Source organism: Haemaphysalis longicornis, unplaced genomic scaffold (assembly GCF_048455015.1).
Source record: "Haemaphysalis longicornis isolate Haplotype H1 unplaced genomic scaffold, Haemaphysalis longicornis Haplotype H1 scaffold_10, whole genome shotgun sequence".
Lineage (NCBI taxonomy): Eukaryota > Metazoa > Arthropoda > Arachnida > Ixodida > Ixodidae > Haemaphysalis > Haemaphysalis longicornis.
In genome coordinates, this window is record NW_027526204.1 from 31,011,600 (window position 1) to 31,039,151 (window position 27,552).

The 27,552-nt window shown below is 45.4% G+C and overlaps 1 protein-coding gene across 1 annotated transcript; it reads left to right on the forward strand.

Annotated features, from left to right (window-relative positions):
- Nucleotides 1-3,184: 3,184 nt before the first annotated feature.
- Nucleotides 3,185-27,552, forward strand: LOC144157675 (uncharacterized). The gene is made up of 4 exons (XM_077688481.1): nt 3,185-3,314; nt 15,601-15,795; nt 18,964-19,086; nt 27,239-27,552. The coding sequence occupies exons 1-4, from the start codon at nt 3,210-3,212 to the stop codon at nt 27,506-27,508; spliced, it is 693 nt and encodes a 230-aa protein (XP_077544607.1). The 5' UTR covers nt 3,185-3,209; the 3' UTR covers nt 27,509-27,552.

Below are 27,552 nucleotides of genomic sequence, written 5' to 3' on the forward strand. Positions count from 1 at the left end.
TGCATGGCTCACATATGGCCGAGAAATGGCACAAAAATGGTTGAAGCACGCAACACAATCTATGATGAACTGCTCAAATTCTGGTTGTTGCATTTGTCTTGAGGGGCCCTTCGAGCGACGTTTTCGACGCTGCCTTTCAGTGCAGCGTCGAAAACGTCACACCATATGCACGTCACACGGGCACATCGTGTGACAATGTGCGGGTGAGGTGATACAGCGTTACACAAACAGACTATTTACACAATTACCTCTCGCAGAGTAGCAAGGAATTTCACCGCTAAAGCCCCTATTGTAAAACGTTCGCAGGGACTACATTATAACGTCATAACGAGTGCTTGGCAGTCCTTGAAGTTTTGTTATTGGGCATTTCGGGTTGTGTCTTTGTGTGTTTTATTTTCTTTGGCGTAAGAAGGCGATGCTTAAGATAAAGATGTTTGATGCCGTTAGCTCATATTGAGTATTTTTGTGTAATTTTTTTAATTTTGGGGTTTCCGAAATTTGCCCACCCCATTATCCATATTTTCGCTAGTGCAACAAATGATTGTGTAACTTAGCGAACCAAGCACTTTTCTGTGACTGCAGAGCGTTACAAGTCCGTTACTGTGGGCACTGTGAAAAAAATGGTTACTCAATTATTTAATTGGTTACCAGCGCAGCTGCCTCGAGGTTGGCTTCTCTTTTCCCGTTTTCATTTCGGGGCAAATCCCTAATATGAAATTTTTTCCCAACTAGTTAGAGGCATAATGCTATTGATGTAAATTAGTTGCCTAAGGTCAATATTTATTCAACTCTCGAACACGCTTAGAGTATTTTACTTTCCGCTCCTTAAAACGTTTTGAAATATAAATGAAATGCCCTAGTTGGTATTTGAAAATTACTAAGGAGTACGCGCCACCCTAAATAATTTTTAAGCAGCTTTTGATAATGAAGCTCAAAGAGCTGCCTGATTAGGTTCATTAACCATGCTGCAGCTCTTTGGGTCGCATTCATACACGCGACAAAGTACAAGAGCACTGCGTCTAATCATACAGTACCTAAAGCTCACGCATGGCTGTGAAAACCGCGTTATACTATCGCTAACTACCTTTCTTTTTTGTTCCTACTCTGTCAGAAAGTAGACTCCATTATTTCCACCGAAAGAAGACTGGACAGGCCTCTTTACACAGCAATGACTGCCTCGCTCTGGTCGGAAGACTGGTTCAAAGGCTTTGTGAAGTTATTCAAGTAAGACATTTCTCCTCCCAGATAATATATACCAGTCATCACAGCGAAATGCAAAAGTTCTCGAACAAATCAATTTCAGGTGCAATATACGTCTTCATATTATTTCCATCGTTTCAAGAAGACCCGTCTAAAAAATGCAGGAACCATTTAAGTTCCTGCTTGAAGCAGTGAAGCGTCTAAAGAAACTTCCTATACTTTTCTTCGTTCGAAGTAATTGAATGCCACGGCGTGCACGCATTCACCAAACGTTTTCGGCACTCTCAGGGAGGCGCCATTTTTACTCCAATCGAGACGCCTCCCGGTGCACTGCTGAATCCTACTGTGGTGACAGCAGCCGCCCCACTTCCCGCACGGCCCCGTACGACTGCGTATCGTACGGCTGATTCGCGCGCCTATTCTGGTATCGAAATTGGTGAGCACCTCTTTATTTGACGTGTCAGCACGCTACAGTTTACTAGTTAACCACAGACTGCATCGAAGGGGAGCGACGACCAACTGTATGCCAGGATATCTCTTGCTGTACACCGATCAAGAATGCCGCTTGTGGTGCGTTGGTCTTGCCGACATCATGACACGTGAGACTTTCAACGTGCCAGGCTTCTTAAGGTCCATTGCTGTAACCACATTTTTAAGGCTACTTGTTTTTTTTGTTGAAATACCCCCTGTAAGCCACCGTGACTTGTTTGTAATCACCGATGTACAGCAGCAAGTCACTGTAGAGTTACCTTGTCGTTCTTGGCTGCACTAACAACCAACGGAAGCCCAAGACCTTCAGGCAAGAAACACCCAAACAAAACAAGCGTATGCACGTGTGAAGTGTAATAACTTAATACATTTTCTGCGGGTTCTGAACGCTGCTGCGAAAGGCGCACCGTGCGGAATCTCAAGTTTTTACGATCTAAAGTAATCTAACAACCTTGCAAGAACAGCTGCACTCGGCATGCTGCTTTTAGAAGCCTGGTTATTGACCCGCATGCCGTTGCCGATCTCTCGTTCCCTAAAAGTTAACTCTGTCTATTTAGCTCTGTTAGCTTTGTTAATTTCACGAACGCATGGCCAACGAAAATGAATGCTTCACCCGAGTTACACAGAGGCTGCACGAGAAACGTGAGCCGACCGCTAATACCTCTTGCACGCAAAGTCGGCTCCAGTAATTGACCGGGAAACGCGACGCTCCAAAATAAAGCTTCACAGGCCCTGATTTCGGTGCGAAGAAGGCGTGGCACGCTGCGTTCGCAACGTGTGCATTGACAAACCTGGCATTCAGTTAGTGTTCACTCAGCTCGTGAACTGTTACGCTGCGGCGTGCTGATATGTAAAATAAAAAGGCATTTACCGACCTTCAAACCAGTTTAGGTGAAATAATAACCCACACCATTCGCAGTTTAACGCCAGTGGCGGCATACGGCTGTGGCGGCGGCTGCAGTTCCCGAAAAATACTCCAACAGCCTACACGTTTAGATACAGCACACAGCTGTAGGTAGGCGATCCCAAAAACAATGTAAACTCTCGCTTTCTGTTGGAAGACAGCCGGTTGTCGCCAACGCAGTATAGTGGTCGTCGCAGACACCCGTCTGAACTTTTCCAGCCCAAACCACCCATATTTACCTCCATACAACGGCTATTTTATTCACAATGTGAATAATGTTATAGAAAACATGTTAATACATATGACACCCATCTCAGTAACCTCGGACTGAATATTGGTGGAACTTATAGACGACTACTGCGACTAATTTATTTTCTCATATCGCCTCAAAGCGTAATGAAGACAACAAACAGCTTTCTTGTATTTTAAAGACCAGAGTTTGTAAGCTTAGACAACTTGATTCGAGCCACAAAAAATGTTTTAGGAACAAAAGTGCGCATGTAATGTCGAAAAAATCTCGGGTTAACTCCACTAACGTGAAACCCGGGAGGAGGCGAAGCATGCAGTGCATGCGTGTGCCTTTTACAGAACCGTGTTCACCCCTGACATTGTGATCATGTACGGCCACGTGTTCGCGGAGGACCAGGAGTGGAGACGATGTCAAATCGTGCCGCCTACACTAATGGCGCTGCCGAGGCATGGCCCGTACGTCTACTCGCTGGTAAGTAGTTGCGGTCACATTCCTTACATAGTGGCACAGTAGCCTATAGAGGAAACTACGAGGTCTATAGCAATGCTTTAGGACGCCCAAATAAATAAATACCCGAACAGTCCCAGGCAAATTTACGCGCCGGGCAGGGAAAGGCATCGTAATGTTGGTTCGGTGGGTTGGAGTCGAGTTCTCCGCGCTTAATGTTTTACAGGCAAAGGAATATTTTTTATCATCAAACATTTTTCATCATTGTCGCATATACGGGCTGGGCCCGTATATGCGACAATAGCTAGCACCGCGAGCCATTATCTGACCCAGCTATGGTGGTTACATGCACAAAAGAAATCTTCCAAGTGAACACAAAACACACAAAGAAAGAGCAAGTACAAACGTAGAACTGGCGAACCAACCCCAGTTCTTAGAAAAGCCATAAGACATTCAGTTCTGCGAAGGTGAATGGCAAGCAAAGCTTCCCGCACCACGACATAAAGAGGGCAACTGTGTAACGGGCTGAAGCATCCCTAACCAGACTTGCCAGGCTCATGCATCTCTAATAAGGGGTGAAAAAATATTCTTCCCGTAACACCAATGTAATATCGGTAAATAGTACATTATAATGGCACGTTTTGATGTGTAAGCTGAAAAATGTAAAAACAAAATTCTACGAGCTAAATAGACCAGAAAATAACTCAATAAAAACACACTACATAATGGCACAAGATTTCCAAGTTTTAGGGCGAAGTACCTTATGACCTCGCTTTTTCCGTAGCTTGTGTCTTGGCGTCCGTGTACGCAGTGTTGCGCATTTGCGAGGAGAACTGGATGGGATTGGATGGGATTGCATTAAATTGAATTGTATCGAATTGTATTGGATTATAATAGTATATACTCTATACACGCGTTTTCACTCATTTACATGCGCGAGTGGGCAATGCCACGGGTGACATACAGTAAGAACGATCCCCAGTGCTTTGCCCACTCGTCATGAGTAACTTCATGGGGATGCTTGAATTTTTTGTCGTGTTTATTGCCGCGTAATTTGTGTGTCTGCGTGTTCGTGGGATTTCGCACCGAAATGTTTAGGGGTTAATGTTGTTGAACGTTACATGTAATTGGAATTTTCACTTCGTCTAGAATTTTTAACGTTTCTGTATTTTTTATCAGCTCAGGTTTCCTCATTGTGAGGTTTTTAAAATAGACTGTTCAACTTTCTTCTCTGTGTTCTTTTGTTGTGGCACATTTCTGTAGAAGTGGTCGAAGATTACGTTTGTTGTTATTTGTAATGCAGAACACTTTGAAATAAAATAGAAGTCTTCCGCACCTCATAATGACATTTTTTATTCATTATAATGCCGCTTTTATTTGCTCCTTGTTGCTACTCAACATTCCAGTCTTTTATTACGTGAATCTCCAGCGATGTCTTGATAAACTCTTTGAATAGTTCAGGGATTTTTTGCCATGTATTGCTGGTTTGTTAGCCATTTCATCCACTGTTTTGTTGCCAACACTCCCACTGTGTCCTTTAATGCAAGTTAAAGTAATTTTGACCTGGTTTTATATTGTGCTGAGCTATTGTTTTCTTTCAATTATTCTTGGGATTAGATTATTTCCATTGATAATTGTTTGAATGTGTGATAGCATATCATTAAACAACTGTACATTGCCTTCTTTTAGCTAGTTCGGTGGTATACAATGGCGCTTAAAACAGCGATCATTGTTGCCTCGAAGTTACTGCTGTACTCCGGAAGCTTTTACTGGTTAGTTTCGATTGATATGCCGTTTTCATTTAAATATATAAAAGCTGCCCCTATGTCCGCTTTGTCTTGCGAGCCGTCTGTAAAAACTGTCAAGTAGGCGAAGTTGGTTGAGTAGGATACGTAAAATATTGATTGTCTCCTCGATGATGCTGGCATATATTTATTGTATTGCTTATGTGGTGTGATAATTTCAGCGAAACGTACAAGAAAATTGTGTTTGTGACTAGCATTGATGGCGGTGGTGGTGGTGGGGGTACAAACTTTATTTATCCGAAGCTGCTTAAAAAGACGCGCTGGCTGGGAGCACCGGCACACCACCGTCCCGTAGTCGACGGACAGGAGCCCATGGGCCCTAGCGGCGAGTTCGGCCAGCTGAATCACATACTCTTGCACTTGTGGGTTGGAGCTGAGCAACGTAGCCTCCCATTGCTCTGGCGTTGTACGGGGCAGGAACAGACTAGGATGGAAGGGGGTTTCGAGGGCACGCGCCCACTATGTGGTGGATGGAAGCGAAAGGCGCGCCGCACCACGTGCGCGTGTGGCAGTATCGCGTGGGGAGGTGGAGGTGGCACAAAGCGCGATGCGGGAAAGTGTTCGCCTGCAGTACGCCACTGAACAGGCTGCCTGTGCTGTAAATTTGGAGCGGGGTCCGGGGAAGTGCGTCCGAATAAGGCGGTAGTGCTGCGTAATATCCCGATAGGTGACCAGGCGATCTCTCCCTCCCACCCGAGTTAAAGAGGCAGCATACGGGGCATCCCGGCAGGAGAAATCTCGGGCTACCTCGTTAGTCAGCTCGTTACCCGGAAGGGACGAATGGGCCGGTATCTACATCAGGCGTGGGCAAAGTGCAGACGGAGTCGGTGCTGTCTGCAGGATGTGTGCGGTGACGGGGGACACAAGACCTGTCGCAAAGTTCCGAAGAGCCGTCTGCGAGTTGGAGATTATTGCGGTGGCCGGGGTAGCTGTAAGGGCCAGGGCAACGGCGACTTTTTCCCCAACTTCAGGATGAGGCGTGGAGACCGAGCACGAAGCAACAGAGCCTCCTCGGGAGTTTACCACTACGGTGGCGTAGGCTGCACGGTCGGGATATTCCGCTGCGCCGACGTACAGGGTAGTGGGGTGCGAAGCATGGGCCTTGTGGAAGGCCTTGGCCCGGGCAAGTTGGCGTTCTTGATGGAAGGCAAGGTTTATTTTCCGTGGGATGGGGGCCACACTAGTGGAATCGGAGAGAGTCACTCAACCTGACTTTACTTCCGTGTTGCGTAGCAAAGGAGATGCCCAGTTTTGTTAAGATGGAGCGACCCATCGGTCTAGAGGCCAGACGGTGGAGCTGGCCAACACGCCGGGCTTCAACCAGCTCCTCGAAGGTGTTGTATGTCCCGGTGCTAAGAGCTAACAAGCTTGTCTGAAGAGGTTTCAGGGGGAGACCCATGGCCAGCGTGACCGCCATGCGTATGATGCATTGGAGGCGTCCAATTTCTGTCTGGGTAAACTTCAGAAAGGGGCGGCTAAACTCTGTGCCCGGGACGTTATGCTCCAGCTTCGGCATCAAATTTTGAATAACCACCTTATCTCCCGGCAAGACACTAAAGTCATCATGGACATTGATTTGGCCAAGAATATTGAAAATGTCACACATCAGAGTATAGTGACCGCGCTTAACCAACTTCGTGTGGGACTGCGCACCTACAAGTACCTTTCCAAATGTCTTACTGGTCGCACAGCACCTCTCTCGGTGCAAGGCCTTGAATCGGACCCCATATTTTTGGGCAGTAAAGGCACACTTCAGGGGTTAGTCATTTCTTCTTGTCTGTTCAACGTGGCTATGCATGCTCCAGCTCCCTCCCCTCCTGGAACGCGTCCCGTGCCTGCACCACAATATCTACGTGGTTTATATCACAGTTTGGACAGCTGGGAGCAGCGATGGCGACATTCAAGACCTTTTTCAGCAAGCTGCCAAAATCATCGCCACTTACGCCCACAAACAGGGGCTCAGTTGCTCACCGCAGAAGTCTGAGCTCTTCTTCTACCACTCGAGAAAGGGTCACACTACAAGGCAACCTCATTCCGCACGTGCCCTCCGTTCGCATTCTTGGACTCCGAATTCAGGAAAATAGGGCTAACACCGAAATTATCCTTACCCTCAAAAACACTGCCCACCAGATTGGCAGACTTATCGCCAGCCTATCCAACCACAGCCTTGGCCTCAAAGAAGCTAACCTCCTTCGCTTGGTGCAAACATTCATTTCCAGTCACATAGCATTGATGGCGGTAAATTCTTAAGAAGCACTCATACATAGACGCACCCACCTTTATTTTCTCTTCACTAATATTGAAGATGGTACATACTGAAAACTAATCTACTCAAGCGCATATACAGGTTAAGAATCGTATATTGTTGATCATGCTTTGAACAGCGTGTCTTTTTGACCGTTAGTGCATAAAAGTAGCACTCAGACTAAAACTTTCTTTCCGTAACGCCTTGCGCTGTAGAACTGGTGGCGCACGAGAGATACGTGGAGCCTTGTCGTTTGCAGGCATAAAAATGCGTTAAAATCTAGCCCCGTAAGCTGAAGTAAAAACGTACGTACATAACTGCCGCAAGATGCTCAACCAGCAATTTGAACACCTCTATGGACAGCTCTATCCTAGCTAAACATTATAAACATTGCTGACTATAAAAATGTTAATCAACACCCACAAAATAGGGTTAACCAGCACGGTAATGCAAGATACTATAGATGGAAGTTTATTGCCGGAAAACCCAGTTGTAAACGCAGGAGGAAAGCGGTCATTTGCACATTAAAATAAAGGTACTTTGACACAAACATTGCGGGGCCTGTAATGTACACAATTCACACATCCGCCATCAAAGTCGACAAACTCTCTCTCGCAACATGGGTTTCCTCTACGGCCCACACATTTATTATTCGCGGTATCTATTACCACACTTTTGGCACGGGTTTCACATGTGCAGACATCTAAGGATTTCTAGAACATGAGATTACACTTGGAGCATTTGAAGTACACAGGTAGGAAGTACACAGGTAGTCACGGTGATTGCATTATTCTATTTTTCTGTAGCACTTGACAAGATATGTCACCGACTGTAACTTTTTAAGCTAAAGCAACTTAAACTTGACCTTACCATGTTTAAGTGGAACGAGTAGACATCCTTAAGTGGAACATCCTTCTTAACTGTTCGCAATTGGTTACTGCTAACAACTTTAATTCTCCTCTGCCCCGTTTCTTTTGGAGTTGCCCAGGAATCGGTTCTTGGTCCTCTCCTGTTTCTTATCGCCATTGTCGACCTTTCGTCTCTCGTATCTTCGAACATCCATTTGATTGTGTTATCTTTCGAGAAAATTAACACTGGCAGTGACACTAACCTACTTCAGTCCCATCTTGACGAGGTAACTAACTGGTGTATTGAATGGCTCATGGAACTAAACGTGCCTAAATGTAAACTACTAACATCCCCTGCTTACTACGTGAACAACGTTTCGTTAGAGCCCGTCTATTCTTATAAATACCTAGGTGTCCACATTTTGGCTAACCTAAATTCAACGCTCCACACAGAACATTTCATTAGCAAAGCTAACCCCATGTTGGGTAATCTGCACCGTAACTTCTCGAGCTCCCCAACCTCATTGAAACTTTTGCTTTATAAAACACTAATCATATCAAAACTCGAGTATGCTACGCCAGTGTAGGACCCCTGCCGCCATAATCTAATCACTGTTCTTGAAGCGGTACAAAATAGCTCTGTTCGCTTCATTCACTCCAACTATAACCGTACTGCAAGCATCTCGCCCATAAAATTGATTATCGGGCTTCCATCTTTAGCTTCCTGTCCAACCACTTTTCATCTTACATTGTTTCACAAACTATACGATGATCCTACCCTGCACAACCAACTCATTAAACAGCGGCAATTTATTTCTCGCCGAATCGATCACGCTCACAAAGGTGGCATTGAACATGGCAGTGCACGTCACTTTCCAAATAATCCATCCTGAGAACATCACGTGATTGTGACTGCCTTACCCAAATTGTCGTGGCTACAAATAATAACCGTTTATTTCACAATGCATTAGCCAATATAGTATAACCAGGATAATTTGTTTTGTTACCATAGTTTCTGAATTCTCATGTGTTTCTTCTTTGTTACCCACTTCCCTCAGAATGTCTCTGGCCCTGAACTTATCATAAAGAAAGATTAATAAATATAGCAAACGCAGTTTCCCTCACGTTTTATTTGTTCCAAATTGATAATTCCAAGTTTCCGCTCCCTATCTGGCCGCTAGAGGGATAATCTCAAGTTTGGGGTCTGGTTACGCTAATCTTTTTTGCACCGCCACGGCACGGCGTAATGCGTCCGTATGGGATCGCAACATTGCAGTTACAAAGCCACAGAGCGGAACACAGAAGAGCTTTGAGCCGAAAAAACTAGCTATGGCTTAGCTCGGCAACGCAAGGAATACAGAGCGTGAGCTAAGGTTCAGCTGGTTATTCTTAGGTCTCCTGGTTGTCTAAGATTATCTGATTATCATGCTTGCTGCTCCTAAATTGATTTCCAATCCGGTGCAATCCAATTTAATTCAATCCAATTTAATTCAATTTTATCCACTCTAATCCAACCCAATATAATACAATTGAATCGCGGCAGTGGCGGCCCCGGTGCGCCAGCTGTGCGCCGTGAGCCGTCACTCCTCCTCGCGCATGCGGAGCATTGCTCTCCAGGAGCTACGCGAAGCTCCTCAACCTCCGCCAGTGTAGCTGACGCTATAAAACGGCCTCCTGAAGAAATTTCTTGCGTTTTCTTTGCGCTGTTTTTGGGGCGAGAGCAGAAAAGTGCGAGTTATCTTCTCACCGCTGCCCTCGGGCAGCTAACGACTGGTCAAGGGATCTTCGCGCGTGAGGAGAGTGAGGAGTGCAACAAGTGGAAAGAAGGAAAGAAATGAACTTTATTTTCGAACCATTCTTAGTCCAATATACGCTATTTTGAATGCACAGGTTCCTATGCCATGTACGTCAACAGATGCTGCTTGTTCGCACTGGGGTCAGTCCGCCTCGCATTCCAGGGTGATATCATTGGGTTGGGGATGCGGATCAATGTTGTGTAACGACAACAGGCCAAAGCGGTGTTGATGTGGTAACTCGGTGGTGAGCGTGGTTGTTATGCAGAAAGTATGTCGCTTTCCCACCCTCTAGGGAGCAGCGATTTTCTTTCTAAAAATAATAAAACACAATTATTCTTTAGAAGCAGCCGCTACGTGCCTGACCTGCATGTGTCTATGCTTTACAGCTGTACGTTGATGTCCATCAGGTACAGTTTTTTAGAAATGACATGCAAGATTGCAATGCTTGTAGTGGAGCGGATGCGCGCGTCTGCGCAGACGCTCGGAGTAGGAAAGAACCGGCCTTCCAAAACTCGTGGTGTAGGATGTAGCTGCATCGAACGTTACGTACCAGCGCCTGCCACGTACCCTCTATTGTTTGTTGTCCCTGTTTTTGTTTTGCACTCTGCATTCTGATCAGTTGTGTGTGTCACTTTACGCACCACTTTATACCGAGCAATGAAGATACAGGCTCGGTTGGATGAGTTTAGAAGCTTGAAGGTTATTTGTTTCTGAGGCGAATGATGAAGCACAGACGAAAGGCCACGTGGCCTGACAAGTTCGCGGCTCCCAATACAGTTTGGAAGCTGTTTAGAAGCCATTACTGAACAAGTACAGGAAATAGAATAGGCGCGATAATATATTACAAAACACGCAGAACATCTTTACACATGTCCTATATACAAATAATACGATGTAATATAACTGCCCCCCTGCGTTGCTTTGTAAAACGAGCGGGAATAGGTTGACCTCAGTCTCGGCCCGACGTCGATGCTTGTTATCAGCGTTCGGGCCTAATCTTCCGCAGTGTTGGCGTCGCGGTAGCGGCGGGCGGACTCATGGAGCTGTTAGATGCCCTTTCTTCGTATGCTACACCCGCGGGCGTCGTCATTATCACCATCATCATCAGCCTATCTACGCCCACTGCAGGGCAAAGGCCTCTACCATTATTCTCTAATTACCTCGGTCCTGTGCCAACTGTGACCAATTTATCCCCGCAAACTTATTGATCTCATCGGCCCTTCTAACTTTTTGCCGCCCCCTGCAACGCTTGCCTTCTCTAGGGATCCACTCTGTTACCCCTAATGACAAGCGGGTTTCTTGCCTTCGCATTACATGCCCTGCCCACGTCCATTTCTTTTTCTCAATTTCTACTAATATGTCCTTAACACGTGTTTGTTCTCTGACCCTCTCCGCTCTCTTCTTGTCCCTTAATGTTACACCTATCATTTTCCGCTCCATTGCACGCTGAGTCATTCTCAATTTAAGTTGAACCCTCTTAGTGAGCCTCCAGGTTTCTGCCCCGTAGGTGAGTACCGGTAAGATGCAGCTGTCATACACTTTCTTCTTCAGGGTCAATGGTAAGCTGTCATTCATTATCTGAAAATGCCTGCCATATGCACCCCACCCCAATGTTATCCTTCTAATTATCTCTGCCTCATGGTTGGGATCTGGGGTCACAACTTGGCCTAAGTAGATATATTCGCTTACCACTTCCACTGTCTCGCCACCCATCTCAAACCGCTGTGCTGTCCCGAGGTTATTGATAATTACTTTAGTTTTCGGCATATTAATTTTCAGGCCCACGGTTCTACTCTGCCTGTCCAGTGCGGTAAGCATGCTTTGCAATTCGTCCCCCGAGTTACTTAGCAAGGCAACGTCATCAGCAAATCTGAGGTTACTGAGGTATTCTCCATTAACCCTTAATCCCACCTGTTCCCAATCCAACGTTCTGAATACTTCTTGTAAACATGCTATGAATAACATTGGAGAGATTGTGTCTCCTTGCCTGACACCCTTCCTTATAGGTATTTTACTGCTCTCCTTATGGAGAATGATGGTAGCTGTGGACCCATTGTAGATATCCTCTAGTATTCTTACATAATGCTCATCTGCCCCCTGGTTCCGTAATGCCTCAATGACTGCTAGTGTTTCGACCGAGTCAAATGCTTTCTCATAATCTAAGAAGGCTATATATAGGGGTTCAGTATACTCAGCGCACTTCTCTATCACCTGAGTGATCGTGCGAATTTGGTCCATTGTTGAATACCCTTTACGGAACCCTGCTTGTTCTTTAGGTTGACTGAAATCTTAGGTTGCAGAAATTCTGTTAGCGATTGCCTTTTAGACGACTCACAGTAAGCTGATCGGCCTGTAATTTTTCAAGTGCTTCATGTCGCCTTTCTTATGGATTAGGATGATGTTCGAGTTCTTCCAAGATTCTGGTACACTTGCGGTCATTAGGCATTGCGTATACAGGTTTGCCAGTTTTTCAAGCACAATTTCTCCGCCATCCTTCTTGAGGTCTGCTGTTATCTGATCCTCACCAGGTGCTTTGCCCCCTTTCATTTCTTTCAAAGCCTTCCTTAAGGAAGGGCGTCGTCAGTGGGGTGCAAAATAAACACAGCCGCCACCCAAGCCACCCCAAAACAATACTTTCTTCCCCTCACCCTCTCCTCCCGAAATGCAACAGGTTTGCCCCCTAAAGACAAATCCTGCTGACACCCACGGCTGCATCCCTTCGTCCCTTGCTCGTCCCCGTTTGCCGCCTGCGCAATCCGCACAGGCTCCAATACACACCCATGCTGCGAAAAAGCCAGCGATTCCCTTTCCCCTTCACACCTGGTGCGTGTTTATTCGACGCAGGTGTTGCCAGCGTGCATGTAAGTAAGCAAGGCGTGTAACTCTGAGGTTGAGGAACTACGCATTTTTTGTAGCGTAGCTACACTGGCCGAGGTTGAACAGTGTCGCTGGGCTCCTGGAGATCCGTGCTGCTTATGCGCGAGGAGCAGTGACGTCACACGGCGCACAAAACGTTCCTCGCTGCCCGGCGTCTCTCACACACCCCACGCGGCTGCGTCTTCACCGACCTCCGTTCCGCACGGTGGGGGCCCGGTCTACATGGTGATCATGCGACAGTTGGCCGGGTGTAGTATCGATGATTCGTGCGTCGCAGCAACACCGGCGTGCGCCGGTGGAACCAGCTTCGCTCTGGGACGATTGGTGACGCTGCGCCGGAGCCTCCTCATAAATATACATGTGTCACAGAATGCGCATACCGTGTGTGTGCCATTGAAGCAGCAGTAAGCGTGATAATCAAGCTAATTCCAGACAACAAGGAAAGCTAAGAATAACCTGCTGAACCCTATCTCACGCTCCGTATACTCTGGCATAGCCGAGCTAAGCCACTGCTAATTCTTTTTGCTCTTGCTGTAACCCGTCTACCACTCGTTGTTTTGCGCGCATGTGCCCTGGTTCTCGCCGAAGAACTCGTTGGGCACAGAAATAGAGGGAGAAAGCATTCTAATGTGCGCTATAATACAAGCGGAATTCTGGAATAGGAATCCATGTGCTCTAGCGATCTACGCCTGGATCGCCAGAAGAATTTTATCCTCCAGTCTACAGACGGTCAGTAGGGTCGCGCACAGCGCAGCAAACGAACAGGTGGAGGCGGTGGTATGAATGGGTTCTATGCATATTCTAGAATTATATTTTGGAGGATAATTGATTGATTGTGGGGTTTAACGCCGTGGTGTTACACAGGCGATGAGGCGCGCCGTAGCGGAGTGCTCCGGAATAATTTTGACCATTTTTGCATCTTTAACCTGCGCCGAAACCTGAAGCACACTGGCGTTTTCGCGTTTCGCCTCCATCAGAAAAGCCACCGCCGCGGCCGGGAATCGAACACGCGTTCTTGGGATCAGCAGCACCGCACCATAGCCACTGAGCCAGCGCGGTGGGTATGATGGAGGGTACCTAGTTCGGGACAAAGTTAGGATAAATCGGTGTACTGTGGACAAAAATGAATGCAATTAGGCTGGTATTACGAATGTTGTAGGTACGTGATGCTCGCAGTGTGATTTCCAGCTTTCTGCAAGAAACTATCTTTCGCATATGCACGCACAGATTCGCTTTAAAACAGGTTAAGTGTGTTGAAAAGGTTGTGATCCACGATGAACATCAGTAATCAAGGGGTACGCATTGCTGAGACAGGCGTTATTAAGAGAGCGCTCCTGCCGGGACGAAAACTGTTATAGGCCCGCTGTGCTTGCGCAAAGTTGTTTCAGTATATTAATGCAGAGTGTCCAATAGATTAGTGCCGTGGCGACAGTCGCGGTTGGTATTTCATTTGGTTAGCGGCGTGGTGAGCAGAATCTTCACAGAGTGAGGGGCTCACTTTTCATTTCCGTGCTCTTGTGGTAATTTTTTGCACATGGCAGCGAATTATACACGGAATACCGATTCATATATTCGTCATGTGAATGCGATTTGCAAGCAGCCCTATTTCGGGGTTTGCCACTGTGCCTAGTATCGACACCCTGCTTAAAAAATTCGGGACTGCACCGGCTGCCACGAGTTGTCCCTTGCAAATGTAGTCTGTCGTCAGTGTTTGTGTGCAGTGTTCTCAAAACACTGCTACTTTTTGAAAAGCATAGACAGTATTGGTCATTTACGCAACTTACGTAAGCTTTACGTAATTTCCGTACTGTGCACTGAATTCTGGCTTGTTTTAGAAGGCCCCGTTTTATTAGTGCGATAGAGCACAACTATATCCGAAATACAACATTTCCTTTGTTACGAAAAAGTAACGACCATATGCAACTTCGTCTTCTCAAGCAATATATTTTCACGAAGCCAAACATGATGCAGTTGGTTTGAAGGAAAAGCAAGCTTATTGGAGCGAACTTCTGCTGCCCTAAAAATTAAAAACAATACGCAGGCGGCGAAGCCGCAGTCAACAAAGTGACGTGCGCGGGCGAGTGTCGGCGAATCAAATACCGCGGCATCCGCCTTGCGGGCGTTTGTCTTTCGGTGCGACTGTTTCTCGAACCGTCGAATTACACCCAGAACAATGTAGATCAAAGAAGGTTATTTTGTACTGATGACGTTAGTTCAATACGCTCTCCCTATCAAAGGCGATTGCACATGCGGTATAAAAAATAAAGAATGGAACGCGCGCTTCACTCGACACACAGATAATACCGATAACAAAGCCCGGTACAGCCAGGCGGCAAAATCAAAACATAAATAAACAAACCTTATGTACGCTTTGCAGCAAAAGTTTGGTCCTACGAAGTGCGGGCCATTTTGTATTCGTTTCTATTGCAGTTGCAGGGGCGTTTTTCTATTGCAATTGGCCAGTGTCGAATTGTAGCGTTTTGAAAGGAGGAAACTGTTTAAAAATCTTGGCTATAAACGTACGTTACTGATTTTCAGAATTCAGGAGCTTCGTGTATATGCTTATGGAAACCAGTATATTGCGGAAGTACTTTTTCTGACTTGTAAAAATACCACAGAATAAATCTTTCTTGCAATGTCATTGTGCTCTTAACACGCGGGCTTTTTAAATATAGACAACAGCTTTCAACTTTTTGTTCATTAGCCTAAGGTGAGTCCGCTTCTTGTAATGCTTTTCAGAAATCGGCGCACGAAGACATGGAAGCTCTCCAGCGCACCGGCATAAAAGCCACACTCGCCGTGTCCCTGGCCATGTTTGGTCGGTGGTACACACCGCGCTACCCTGATCTCAGCCGTCCGTCGGTGCCGGGAAACTTCAGCCTCTTCAACAAGTGCAAGTGGTCGTCAGAAGATCAACTTGGCAGCAAAACGGAGGTTTGCTAAGCAAATATTTATCGGGGGAAGGTTCGCAAACCTAATGAAGAAGAAAAACGTCAGTGTGGTCGTGTAATTAGGCGCAAAATCGTTCGTCCATGTTCATTTGAATGACCAACTCGCCCAAGAAACCACTCTGGTTAGTGTGGTGTCGCAGAGTAATGAGACGGTAGTCTCTGCCCGTTGAAATCAACTGTAGCGAAAACGGTATGTAAAGCATTTGACTGCTGTGCCAGAAAAATGGTCAGGAAAACAATGTAGCTCTTTTTGTGGAAATAATATTTTGCAAATGTGTCCGCTTCCTACCTCAAAGTACGGGACTTAGGGAGGACCCGTTGCATATAAAGAAGTGAATCGGTACATTTACTGTCAATAAATCGGTATATTTACTCCACTAATCAGCCATTCGCGTGCAACGCCAGTTTGTTTTACCAAAAAAAGAACTAAACAATCTTCCGTCATTCCGCTGGCGCCGAGTGTGCTGTTTTCATAGGAATAAATAACTAATGCTCACACAAAGCAGCGCGACATAAATGTAAGGAGGATTCTTGGACAAAATCACTGAAGCAGTCCCAATGGTAGCGACTAGCCCATTATTCCTGCTTTTCACTTGCTTATCGTGAAACAACAGCGTCTTAGGCCGAACCACACTGTGGCATGTCCAGCCAGGCTAACCCCGCCTGATCCCACACAACATCCACCACCATCACCACAATGGAGAAAAGTGGAGTGCCTCCCAGGAATTCCCCAACCCTATAGCTATACACTGTTCTACACTGTTCACATATTCCTTAACTCAATATAATTCTATGCTGTTTTCGGCTACCTTACCACGTGCGCCATGAGGCCTTCCATTCATTCTGCATATTGTTTTAGCCCCACTTACGACCAGTTTACTCGCACAACAGCTTCATGCCACCAACCCACCTGGATTGCTTTTGGGGGAAACCTCAGCACATACTCTTCAACGACCAAAAGTATTGTTTGTATCAGAGGTGATTCGCATGCAGTGCGCCGTCACACTTTGTAATGAGCCCATAAAACAAACTAACGAACTATTGGACAGATAACGGGGTAGGGAGCGGCAGCAGCTCGGTCCAGTTTTGATAGATAAATAATAAAACCACGTCTTGTTTGAGCCTAGAGGGTACTGAGAATGGCCGTGTTGTAAACACAGAAGGGGATGAATGGGTTGATGAATAACATCGAGAGATGAGGTACCAGCAGCAGCGTAGCCACTGTGCCGTCAGTTTTATGCTAATATATATTTCAAAGAAATGTGGAGCCGGTGTATAGGGAAGCCACACTTTAGCGATCGTGCCGTAGTGCACCGCGCACAAGTGTACTGGCGCTACTTGACGTGACTGGCCAACAAGCTTTAAAGTAATCAACCAGATTTAGGGGAAATCCCCAAGGTGGAGTACGTTTCTGCGAAAGAAAGTTTGACATCCACCTAAATGCAGCCGTAAGGCTACAAAGGAAAGCTATACAGCTTTCTCGGAAGCTTCGCAGTTGCAGAAAACTTCGTCCTCGTCCAGGATTCAAACCCGGGACCACCGCTTATGCGGACCAGTCGCTCTACCAACTGAGCTAACCACCCACTGCGGTGGCTCAGTGGCCAAGGAGTTGCGCTGCTCAGCACGAGGTCGTGCGTTCAATTCCCGGCCGCGGCGGCCGCTTTTCTGATGGAGGCGAAAAGCAAAAACGCTCGTGTGTACGAGATTTTGGGGAACGTTAAACATCCCCAGGTGGTCAAAATTAGGCCGGAGCCCTCTACTACGGCGCGCCTCATCGCCTGCGCTGCGTCGGCGCGTTAAACTCTACAATCAATCAATCAATCAATCAATCAATCAATCAATCAATCAATCAATCAATCAATCAATCAATCAATCAATCAATCAATCAATCAATCAATCAATCAATCAATCAATCAATCAATCAATCAATCAATCAACTGAGCTAAGCAAGAGGCTGGTCGTTTGTAGCGCGGGAACGAATTGATCAACAACTCGAGGTAATGGGGAGATGTTAATCGACTGGATTTAGGGGACAAACGACTAGCCTCCTGGTTAGCTCAGTTGGTAGAGCGACTGCTCCGGTTAAGTGGTGGTCCCGGGTTCTTCAACTGGGAAATTTCTAAGGAAGCTGTATAGCTTTCCTTTGTGGCCTTATCGCTGCATTCAGGTAGATGTCAAACTTTCCTTCGCAGAAGCTTTAAAGTAACCTGTGTAAAAACCGTAATTATTGCTTATTACAGCTATTTTAATAATGTAACAGTATATTTAACAAGAAAACTGGTTTTTAGTAATTTTTAAAGGCTTGTTGTAACCTAGACAAGACAAACAAATGTTGGCCATTGTACCTTTTCGTCAGCGGTCAGAACAAGGCAAGTTAGGAACCAAACCAAGTACAAAAATATCGCTTCGAGATACAATGGCGGCACTCGTGACGGCAAGCGGACGGAGTCTCAGGGTTTCTTCTAATATATAGTATGAAACTGTATGACGAGGTCTACTCCGAAGTTTGGTTCTAAAATTCACGGTAGAAGTAGGGTGTAAAAATGCAAAACATAGACTTCAAATTACTCCTATTCCTAAGTGGGTATAAGCACCGTGGCGATCGATGTTCCTGTCATATTACACACCTCGTTGTGTTTAGGGGAACCGTGGGGACACGTGAGCATCATCGTCACGTTGGAAGACGCCTGGGTGGAACCGGATCAGTAAGCTGCTCTATGTGCCCATGGATCAGTAACACACGACGGCCAGCTGCAAACAAAAGCTGCGTGGTCCCGAAGCTGCGCCGTTTTATTATAGCCTTCGATGCGCAGTGTGGAAGTTATCTAGGGGTTATCTGCGCAACTCTACGACACGCTTTTAGCAACTAATATTCTTTTCGGTTGCCTCGTCACTTCTCGAAGGTCGCGTTCACTTCTTCGGACAACCTGAAATGGTTTTCTGTGTCCGAAAAGACCGGCCTCTCATTTCGGCTGCAGAACTTTTAAGGGCCCTTCACCTTAACGACCGTGTAGGCGGTGAAGCGGCTGGTGGATTAACGATTGAGCGAATGCTTTCCAACGTTTGCCTGGTAGTTATCCATTTTCAGGTGACTTTATCGTGGTTACCGGTGACTAGTCGAACGCCTGTTTCAAGAGTTCTCTCGTTACAGGTCTGCAAGAAGCTAATATGGCACTCACAAGTGTTCTCAAACCGACACCTGTCCGCATACTTTTACGACAAGGCCAGAGAGAAGACATTCACTTTCGACACAGCTAATGCCCTTCGTGCTAAGGTGAGTCCCATGAGGTCGCTATTATTAAGCGCAATAAACCATTTCGTCAATTTTCTGATGTGTTTTGTGAGTTGTTACCACTTCACAAATACGTTACCTAAGGTATTAGTAGACTCGGAAACCACTCGTATGATAAAAGTTTCAACTCTGTTTTTTTACATATACATGTGATATTAGGAGACGAGAACAAAAAATCAAAAAGTAAGGTTATGTTCAAACAAACATTGCGGTGAACGACACCGAAACAAATAGTTTTCTTTCTACACGTTAAATAACGCAAAATATTTCCTGTGGTTTCCAAGAGGGTGGAACTTCAATGCGAGCATTAGATAGCCCAGTGAACGAAAAAGCGGCCGCGTGACGTCTATAGTAAACAAACGGATCCTAAACACTCTTTAGTATGGGTGACGTGCAAAGTTAAACTCAATCAGGTAAGGAAAAAAATTATGTAAGTTCAGGACTAGGTTTTATTGCAACCGCGGGCCTCTAAAATACGAATTCAGCACTCAAGCCCTACGCTACTACGACTGCTGCGGAGTTGTCGTCGAGTTATGAACGCGCGTCAAAAACAGGCACTAACCACTACTTGGGTAGAACAACATTTGAAATGACTAAAATACCAAGTATTCTGTGTTTCGCGGTGGTTAGGCGGTGTGACTAGCCTAGTAGTGCAAGTTTTTATAAAATTTTGAGGGGCGTGAAAAAATCAGGTTTTTCATGCTTTTTTCCGAAAAGTATATAAATATTAGAAAAAGACACTTCCACGCCTATCAATAAAATTTTCGACATACTTCTTCAGTCTAAATCCTCAGGAGTATCAAACAACGCGAAAGGCGACGGTAGTTGCTGGTGGCTATTTGAATAAAACCAAACTACAGGTGCTGTAAAAAATAAGCAAAAAAATTACATAGAAACTTATTTGGGCTGGAATGGGGTGTGTTGCGTTCGAAAAAGCCGACCCGAGCCGAGCTCCGTCAGCTCCGACATATGTGTGGTATCGTGGTGAAGTGAGCGGCCAGCCAATGTTGTTGCCTCGAAGAAGACCAGAATCCCAAGGCAAACGCAACTTCTTTACTTCATAGCGAGAGATGAGCCGAAGCCAAAGAACAATGCCCCGACGGGCGAGGTTACAGTACAGGACTCGAGCAGAGTGGCAGCATTGATTCACTGCTCAAACGGGAATGAACTACAGCGCTTGGGGGTCTTATTTATACCCAAAGCGCCAAAGGTCAAAACAAGCGTTCCCTTTAGATTCTGCACACGACACCAACAGCACAGACACACACAGCACTCTTCCCAGAGTTCGCGAGCAGTCGGTAATACCGGCGCCCTCAGAGTCCGAGAGAGAGGGGATAGAATGTTTCCGCAACAGCTTCCGCTTCCTCCCGACAAGTCTCTGCGTGTTGCATCGGCCGCCATATAAGTTTGATCGCGCCGATAGACACGCGCCTGTGATCCAGACGTGTAGCGCTGCGTTGAATCGTCAGCTGCAAGCGTGAATCACCGACAAGGGGGCCTGCTTGCAAAGGCGCACGTAGTGGAGGCTTTCCCGCACATCCTAGTAGTATTGAACAAAGCCCTGCGGTGGGCTGATTCGTAACAGGTGTTAACCCGGGTATTCGAGAGTCACAACCGAGTGTGGTTACTACAGCCCCGAGCCTGCACTGTGCCAGTATGTAACAAGAACTATTCAGATGCGTGCCGCATCAAAGGTGAACCTGACGCATTGAAAACACGATGCAGTAGTGAAGTCTTTAATAATCGCTATCTTTCGCTTTCAAGTCCCCCAGGATACTTAAGTTCCCCATAAATGTTTCTGTGAAAACTGAAAATAATATAATTGTTACATTCTGAATCACAAACGTCCCAGCAGAGCTTCCGCTCCCGAAATCTGCGCGTGATTTCACGTCACGGCTTTGATTGCAGAATGCGCTTCCCTCACAGCAGATTGATCACATCACAAAAAATTTCTCCGCGGGAGCTCTTTGTTTGTTCAGTATTATCATGGTTTAAAAACCAAAAAAAATATCTCTTTTTTCAAACGCTTTTTGTTTTTTTTTCTTAACCTCTCACCTCTCTAGTTTAGCCTGACCTTACAATGTGTCACACGGCACCCACTGAAACCGGCAGTCATCCGACCCTGCTCCGTTAACAACGGCAGGCGTTCAGTTCGAAAGTGGTTACGTGTCGCCATTGGGACAATGTCACCGAAATGTATAAGATTTTAGATTCGTCAAATGGGCACACGCGTACGGACGTGCAGTAATTTTGGCATTTATTGGCTGGTATATATGATGAAGGTAAGCGTAACTTCGATGAGTGAAACTTAAGCGCAAACAGACACAGAGACGAGAAAGGGAAACAGCACCAGCGCTGGTGTCGTTTCCCTTTCTCGTCCCTGTGTCTCCTTGAGCTTCAGTTTCACTCATGGATGTGCACCAGCTAGCTCGTCTCTTTATTTTGCTTAAGCCTAACTCCATGTCAAATGTGCGTACATAAAAAGTTCACCGCGCGCTCCTTTCGCTTGACAACACTCAATGCCGCCATATCCGTGCCTGCCGCGTATCCATGTTTGAAGCTTGAAGTTTCAATTTTATTTGGCCCCACAGAATTACAGAGGCAGCTGTGGCGCCAAGTTGCAGGCAAAAATTCTTTTTCCAGACTTGAGAAACGCATATACCTCTGTTGCATGGATAGAGGAAAAAACAGCGACCGGTATCTTACTAAACCCTATGTTGAACCAGGAAAAAACATTACAAAAATGAGGACGCTCAGGCACCACACGTTCTTCGACACAAAGATAAAAAAGAAAACGAACAAAATAGAACGAAGTAAATAAAAAACAATAGAAAAACTGCGCTGTATGTAACAAAACAAGACAAGAGGACATACGCAGCTTTGGAAATACTATTTTACTAACAAGTTTGGCGCCTTATTCTATATTCATTTACCCCATATTCATTTGGCCACAGTAGTTAATACGTGTTCAGAGTATTTTTCCACGCGTCTCTTTTTCTCGTAGTGTGTGCTTTGTCTGGGGGTTTGATTTCGGCGCACGTTAAAGATCCCCAGGTGGTCAAAATTAATCCGGAGCCCTCCACTACGGCGCGCCTCATCGCCTGCGCTGCGTCGGCGCGTTAAACCCTACAATCAATCAATTGTCTGGGGGTTTAAGGGTCGCCAATACCTGTATGTACTGATCATTGTTTTATACTAGCGCAATAACGCGACATGAGAACCGTTTGGTACAGTTTCGATGCAGGCAGCAGTTAAAATGTATTGCACGTAGGTCCATTGTGACCTATCGACCCGCAAACCATTTCGTCAAAAAAAAAAAAATAGACGCCAATTCAAAGGTGGATGACTAACGAAGCTCTACAACTACGCATCATAAGCATGCTTAGATAATGCACATCATCATCATCATAATCATCATCATCAACGACCTGTTCAGGTCCACCACAAGACGAAGACCTTTCCCATTTACTTCCACCCGCTTCTGTCCTCCGTTCTTTCTTGGCCTTCTTGGCCAAGAAAGGCCTTCTTATAAGTCCATTCTTGGCCTTATAATTTTCTTATTTCGCCTCTCCATCGAGTTAATGGCCTCTTCTATACCCACCTCTCGGTATGCATTCTGTTACCCTCCTGGTCCACCTGCTGTCACATCGTCTCAACACAGGGCCAGCCCAAGTCCACTCTTTCTGAATTTAAAACTACGGTACTTCTACTCGAGTTTGCTCCCTGATCCGGGATGTTTGTTTCCTGTCCCTGAGTTTTACTCCTATCGTTATTCGCTTGGTGACTCGTTCCGCCGACCAAAGTTTGTCCTTTAGTCGTTTAGGAAGGCGCCAAGTTTTATCTCCATATGTCTTGACTGGTAGAACGCATGGGTAAATACTTTTCTTTTTATGGATAGAGTTAGCTTAGCTTTGATTATTTGTGAGTGCTTGCCGAGTGGCCCCAACCCATTCTCATTCTGTGAAAGATTTTTTTCTCATGGTTGGGACCAGCACTGACCATCGGGTTAAGATAGTCATATTCCTCATATTGTTCCACTATCTCGCTACTTATGCTGAAGGGGCCCTTTCATCATACTTATTTATTATGACTTAGATTTACTCGTATTTCTTTCAATCATTTCGATCTTTATTCATTTTTAGCAGTTGTTTTCTCGATTCGCTCAGTAAGAATATGTCGTCTGAAATCTTAGATTACTGAAGTATTCCCCTTTTACCCGTAAACCTGAGTTTTCAGAGTCATGCATCCTGAACGCCCACTCCAGACATGCTGTGGACAATTTTGGTGAGATGCTATCTGCCTGTCGCATTCCCGTTTGGATCGGGAGCTTTTCGCTTTGATTGTGAAAGATTATCCTGCCTATGGGCCTATGCATTCCTGATATATGCTGTCTCAAAGACTTATATTAATATTCTTCTTCTATTTCCTTCGTTTTTTAACGCTTCCAACAGTGTCCCTGTGTCTGTTGAATCAAAAGCTTTTTTTAGTCTATAAATGTCATGTCATAAGTTTTATTTTGTTATTTATTATGACATTATTATTGCATAGTTGTATTATATTAATTATACTTAGAGAATGCACCACACGTTTTCGTTTTTTATCATTTGGCGATGCTTGTGACTGTGATCACTTTACTGAACTTCGGAGGTCTGTAGTTTGTAGTTTCATACGTAAGACAAACCTTGGGCTGCTCGTTTCCCTCCGTAGAAGGCCTTGGATTTGCAGCAGACGGGATGCCAGGGCATTTAATACTTCACTGTAACACAAAAAAGGCAAGTAAAAAGAACACAGCGTAACTGTAGAGCTGCGATGGCCGCCAATACTCTAGAAAAATATGTAGAGAACCTTTTCATAAAACAGTTATTCTTCTCATAAGAAAAGAACCCTAGTTGAAGCTCTTATGTTCACAGCAGAGGGGGCGGTGTAACGTTTAGGACTTCTCAATTAATTAATTTTTACATGTAAATTCAGCACCGCGTAATTCTGGAGTCGTTCTGGGGGCCGATTGATATGCGAAGTTTTAGAACGTTTTGAACATGCAACAGCTACGGCCCATTTCTGTACCCACACTGCTGCCCTATCTATGGGCAATCGAAGAAAACTGCGCAAAAGTTTTGCTTTCCCTTTAAATATGCTTTACGGACGCGTAAGTTTAATTCGTAGTGACAAAGCTGTCTTAGAGGAAGTAAAAATTGTTAGGGCGAAAATGTAAATAAAACTAGAGTTACAGCTGTTTCTTGCCGTCGTTTGTTTGGCGCAGGACTTACACGATGTTGAGGAGTCAAATAATAATGAAAACAATGACATGGTTGTGAAGATGTTTTCTTCACGCAAGAAGTGAAAAAGCGAACTATGCTTGTGGCCTTACGAAAACGAAGTAGAGTTAGATGAATTTTTACGCACAGGACCGTCACACTTCTATTTGGTCCACCATTAACTATATATAAAATGCCTTAGTTAGGAGCCTCCCTGTGACGTGCAAAATAGCGCAATGCGCAGACTACGGCACTGTGTGGTAATTTGCGTTAATATGAATACCCATGTTTTATTATGCTTTCCTTCAATTACTGCTGCAAATAATATTTTCCTTTTTTTATGTAAATGCGTATATTTTGTTCGATTCCACCGCGTGGTTTATAGTCATGTTCCGTTGCAAATATTTTATTCCTGGTTATCCGGAAAAAGGCAATATGCTTTTCAATCAACATTCTAGGGAGCTGTTTTATCTGCAGAGATCAAAATTTATTGATAAGGTATATGAGACCGCTTTATTCGTACTTAAAACGAGACAGAAAAGTCTCACCTGCCAAAGCCACGTGGGGCTTGATTAGCAGCGCCTGGCAATTATAGAACCAAAGTCAATAAGAAAGTGCATGGCAAAACAAAAGCGGAAAAGAAAACAACAAATTTGGGCAATCAAAGTAAACATAAACCATTTACCGAAGCTTGACCGAAGTCGTGGCTCATTTCTTGCCAATTAAATTTTTGCTAATGTGCCGGAATAATGAAGGGCTCCAGATTCTCTTTAATGTGAAACTGATATTCCAGAGTAAAACTGTAGGTCATATTACTAGTGTTTGACCGTACTACTACGTTATAACAGCCATGGTCGGCTGATACGATGCTCTTTTTTGCACCGTAATGTTTGTTACTCAGGGCTTTCCGTTAGCGCTGCAAGACGGGACACTATGTCCTGAGTATCAAGTAAACAAGCAGCCAATCTTTCGTTCTCAATTTAGCGAAGTCTGTGCTTCTCCGGCCAAATTTTAATGTTATATTTATATGTTATAATTATAATTATAATTGTTATAATTATAAAAAAAGCCAGGTTCCTGGTAACGGTGTCCACCATCAATATCAGTTTCACTTTAAAATTTTTTCGAAGCGAATGACAGTGTAGTCTGCCTCAGTCATCTAGCGTATACCACAAGGAGTGATCCCGGTACCGTTACAGTTCCTTGTTAGTTCAGCCATCGTTTAGCTCAAAAGAATTAAACTAGCAACTCATAAGTTGCTAGTTTAATGCTAAACCTCGTCGGCGCGGGGGGGACGTCTGAGCACGCTCGTTCTACACTTGGCGCGCCAAACAGATTTCCGCTCTTGATTCACTGACCATACATGAAAATTGCTTGGGACGTGGTGTGAATTACCACTCTTTGGCTCTGGGCACATCCTCTGCTCGATCGCCGCTCTGGTTCAGTGTGATTTCTTACCCAGAGAACTCTGTCAGGGTATGGTTAATCGTTTTTTTACCGCAGAAGCGTAAATTTGCCTATTGCGTGATGAACTGGCGTTCTTTGACAACGTCTGTATCGTAGGAAGGACTCCAAAGCGACTGCGATGCATTTCATACCACAATTACTCATTACACGCAGGAAAAAAAACTGGAAGAAGGACTCAACGACATTCAATTTTCGCGTTCGTGAACCCTAAGAAGTGCGAAACGTTATATGGCTCCTTTTGCACACGTACCGTCCTCGAGGACACATCGCATCAAACAGAAACTTTGCGCACGCAAGAGCTAGTATTTTGTGTTTCCATCTTCATAGGCTCCTACAATGACGTTTCGGCAAATGTTTTTTTTTTTGTGGTTCAACTCAAGGAGCTTCCGGAGAAACGTTTGGGCGGGTGTCTTTCACGTTTCAGCACGCGCACATCACCGGCTGCTGGCGTATGTGCGCATGTATGCGGCTGTAGAGAGAGGGAGGGGGCGTGTATGCGCAACCAGGCTTTACGCGCTCAGTGATGACATGTCCGTTGCGGTAGTGTGAGGCTTACACGTGGACGTTCACGGCACGATGCGAACTAATCGATGTCCTCCATGGTCGAACGGTTTACTTTGGTGTGTTACACAGACAGTAAAATTCCTGTAAGATGCCAGTAAGATGCCCCACAGTAAGATGTAAGGGAAAGCGTCAGCCCCATGGTTGTCCCCTAGAATAAAACTTCAGTCCTTCAGTCTCAGTTATTGGGCTAGAAAATGTTCTCAAACGCCAATGCACACAAATATGTTTTGTTTCGTGCAATCCTTGCACTTGGCCCAGCTTCGCTGATCATCCTCCTTTAGAAAGGGGAGATGCACTGAGTTTGTTTTGACAGCACTGTAGCAAAGATCGCGCTGCGGTATTCGTCGGTTGATGCTCATCGCCGTGTGTCGGCCGCTTCAAGTGTGCCATATTAAGGCCGATGATTATGATCTGCTAAATGCCCTCAATATCGTTTAAATATTCAGTTCAGGAGGCGTGTATTCGTAACCAGTTTACCGCAGCACGCAATTGCACCGCGCCATAATTATGTATAACATCGTGTCACAAATAAAATCAATTGCATATTTTCATTCACTCGCGAGGACGTGAAGTTCTTGAGACTTATCCTGGGATAATTAGGCTTTTTACTCAGCCGTTCATATACTGCACGTAACATTTTTCTTTCGTCAGTCAGAAGCTGAAACTGAAGCGTATGTGCAATGAGGTTTTTGATGAACGTTTGTTGAGCTATCCTCAATAAACGCACCACAACTCAATAAACGACCGACCAGCGGGTATCTAATGAAAGTTAACTGGTACTAAATAACTTTTTCTGTTCTTTTCTCTTGTGCGCTCATTTATTTTTACTGATTTTTGTTGTTTCGCAGCTTTGCTCTCTAAAGCAGCGATTCATGTCCCTGCGGTACTCCCTGGCGGCCTTCAACTTGGAGTACGCGGACGGCCGAGATAAATGCGGCGAAGGCGACTTTGCTGAACTCCGTGCGCTCAGACAACTCGTGGACTTCATGGACACGGACTTCACTAGCGAAACGAGCTACGAAGTCTGCGTGTCACTCTCTCTGCCCGCTTATTCAAGTCCCGCCGCTCCGTGGCGTCGCTTACGCCGTGGGCGCCGCAACCACGCTCCGAGAGAATAAACGATGGGGCGCGTTAACATAGCTGTCATAGTAAGGGGCTCCAC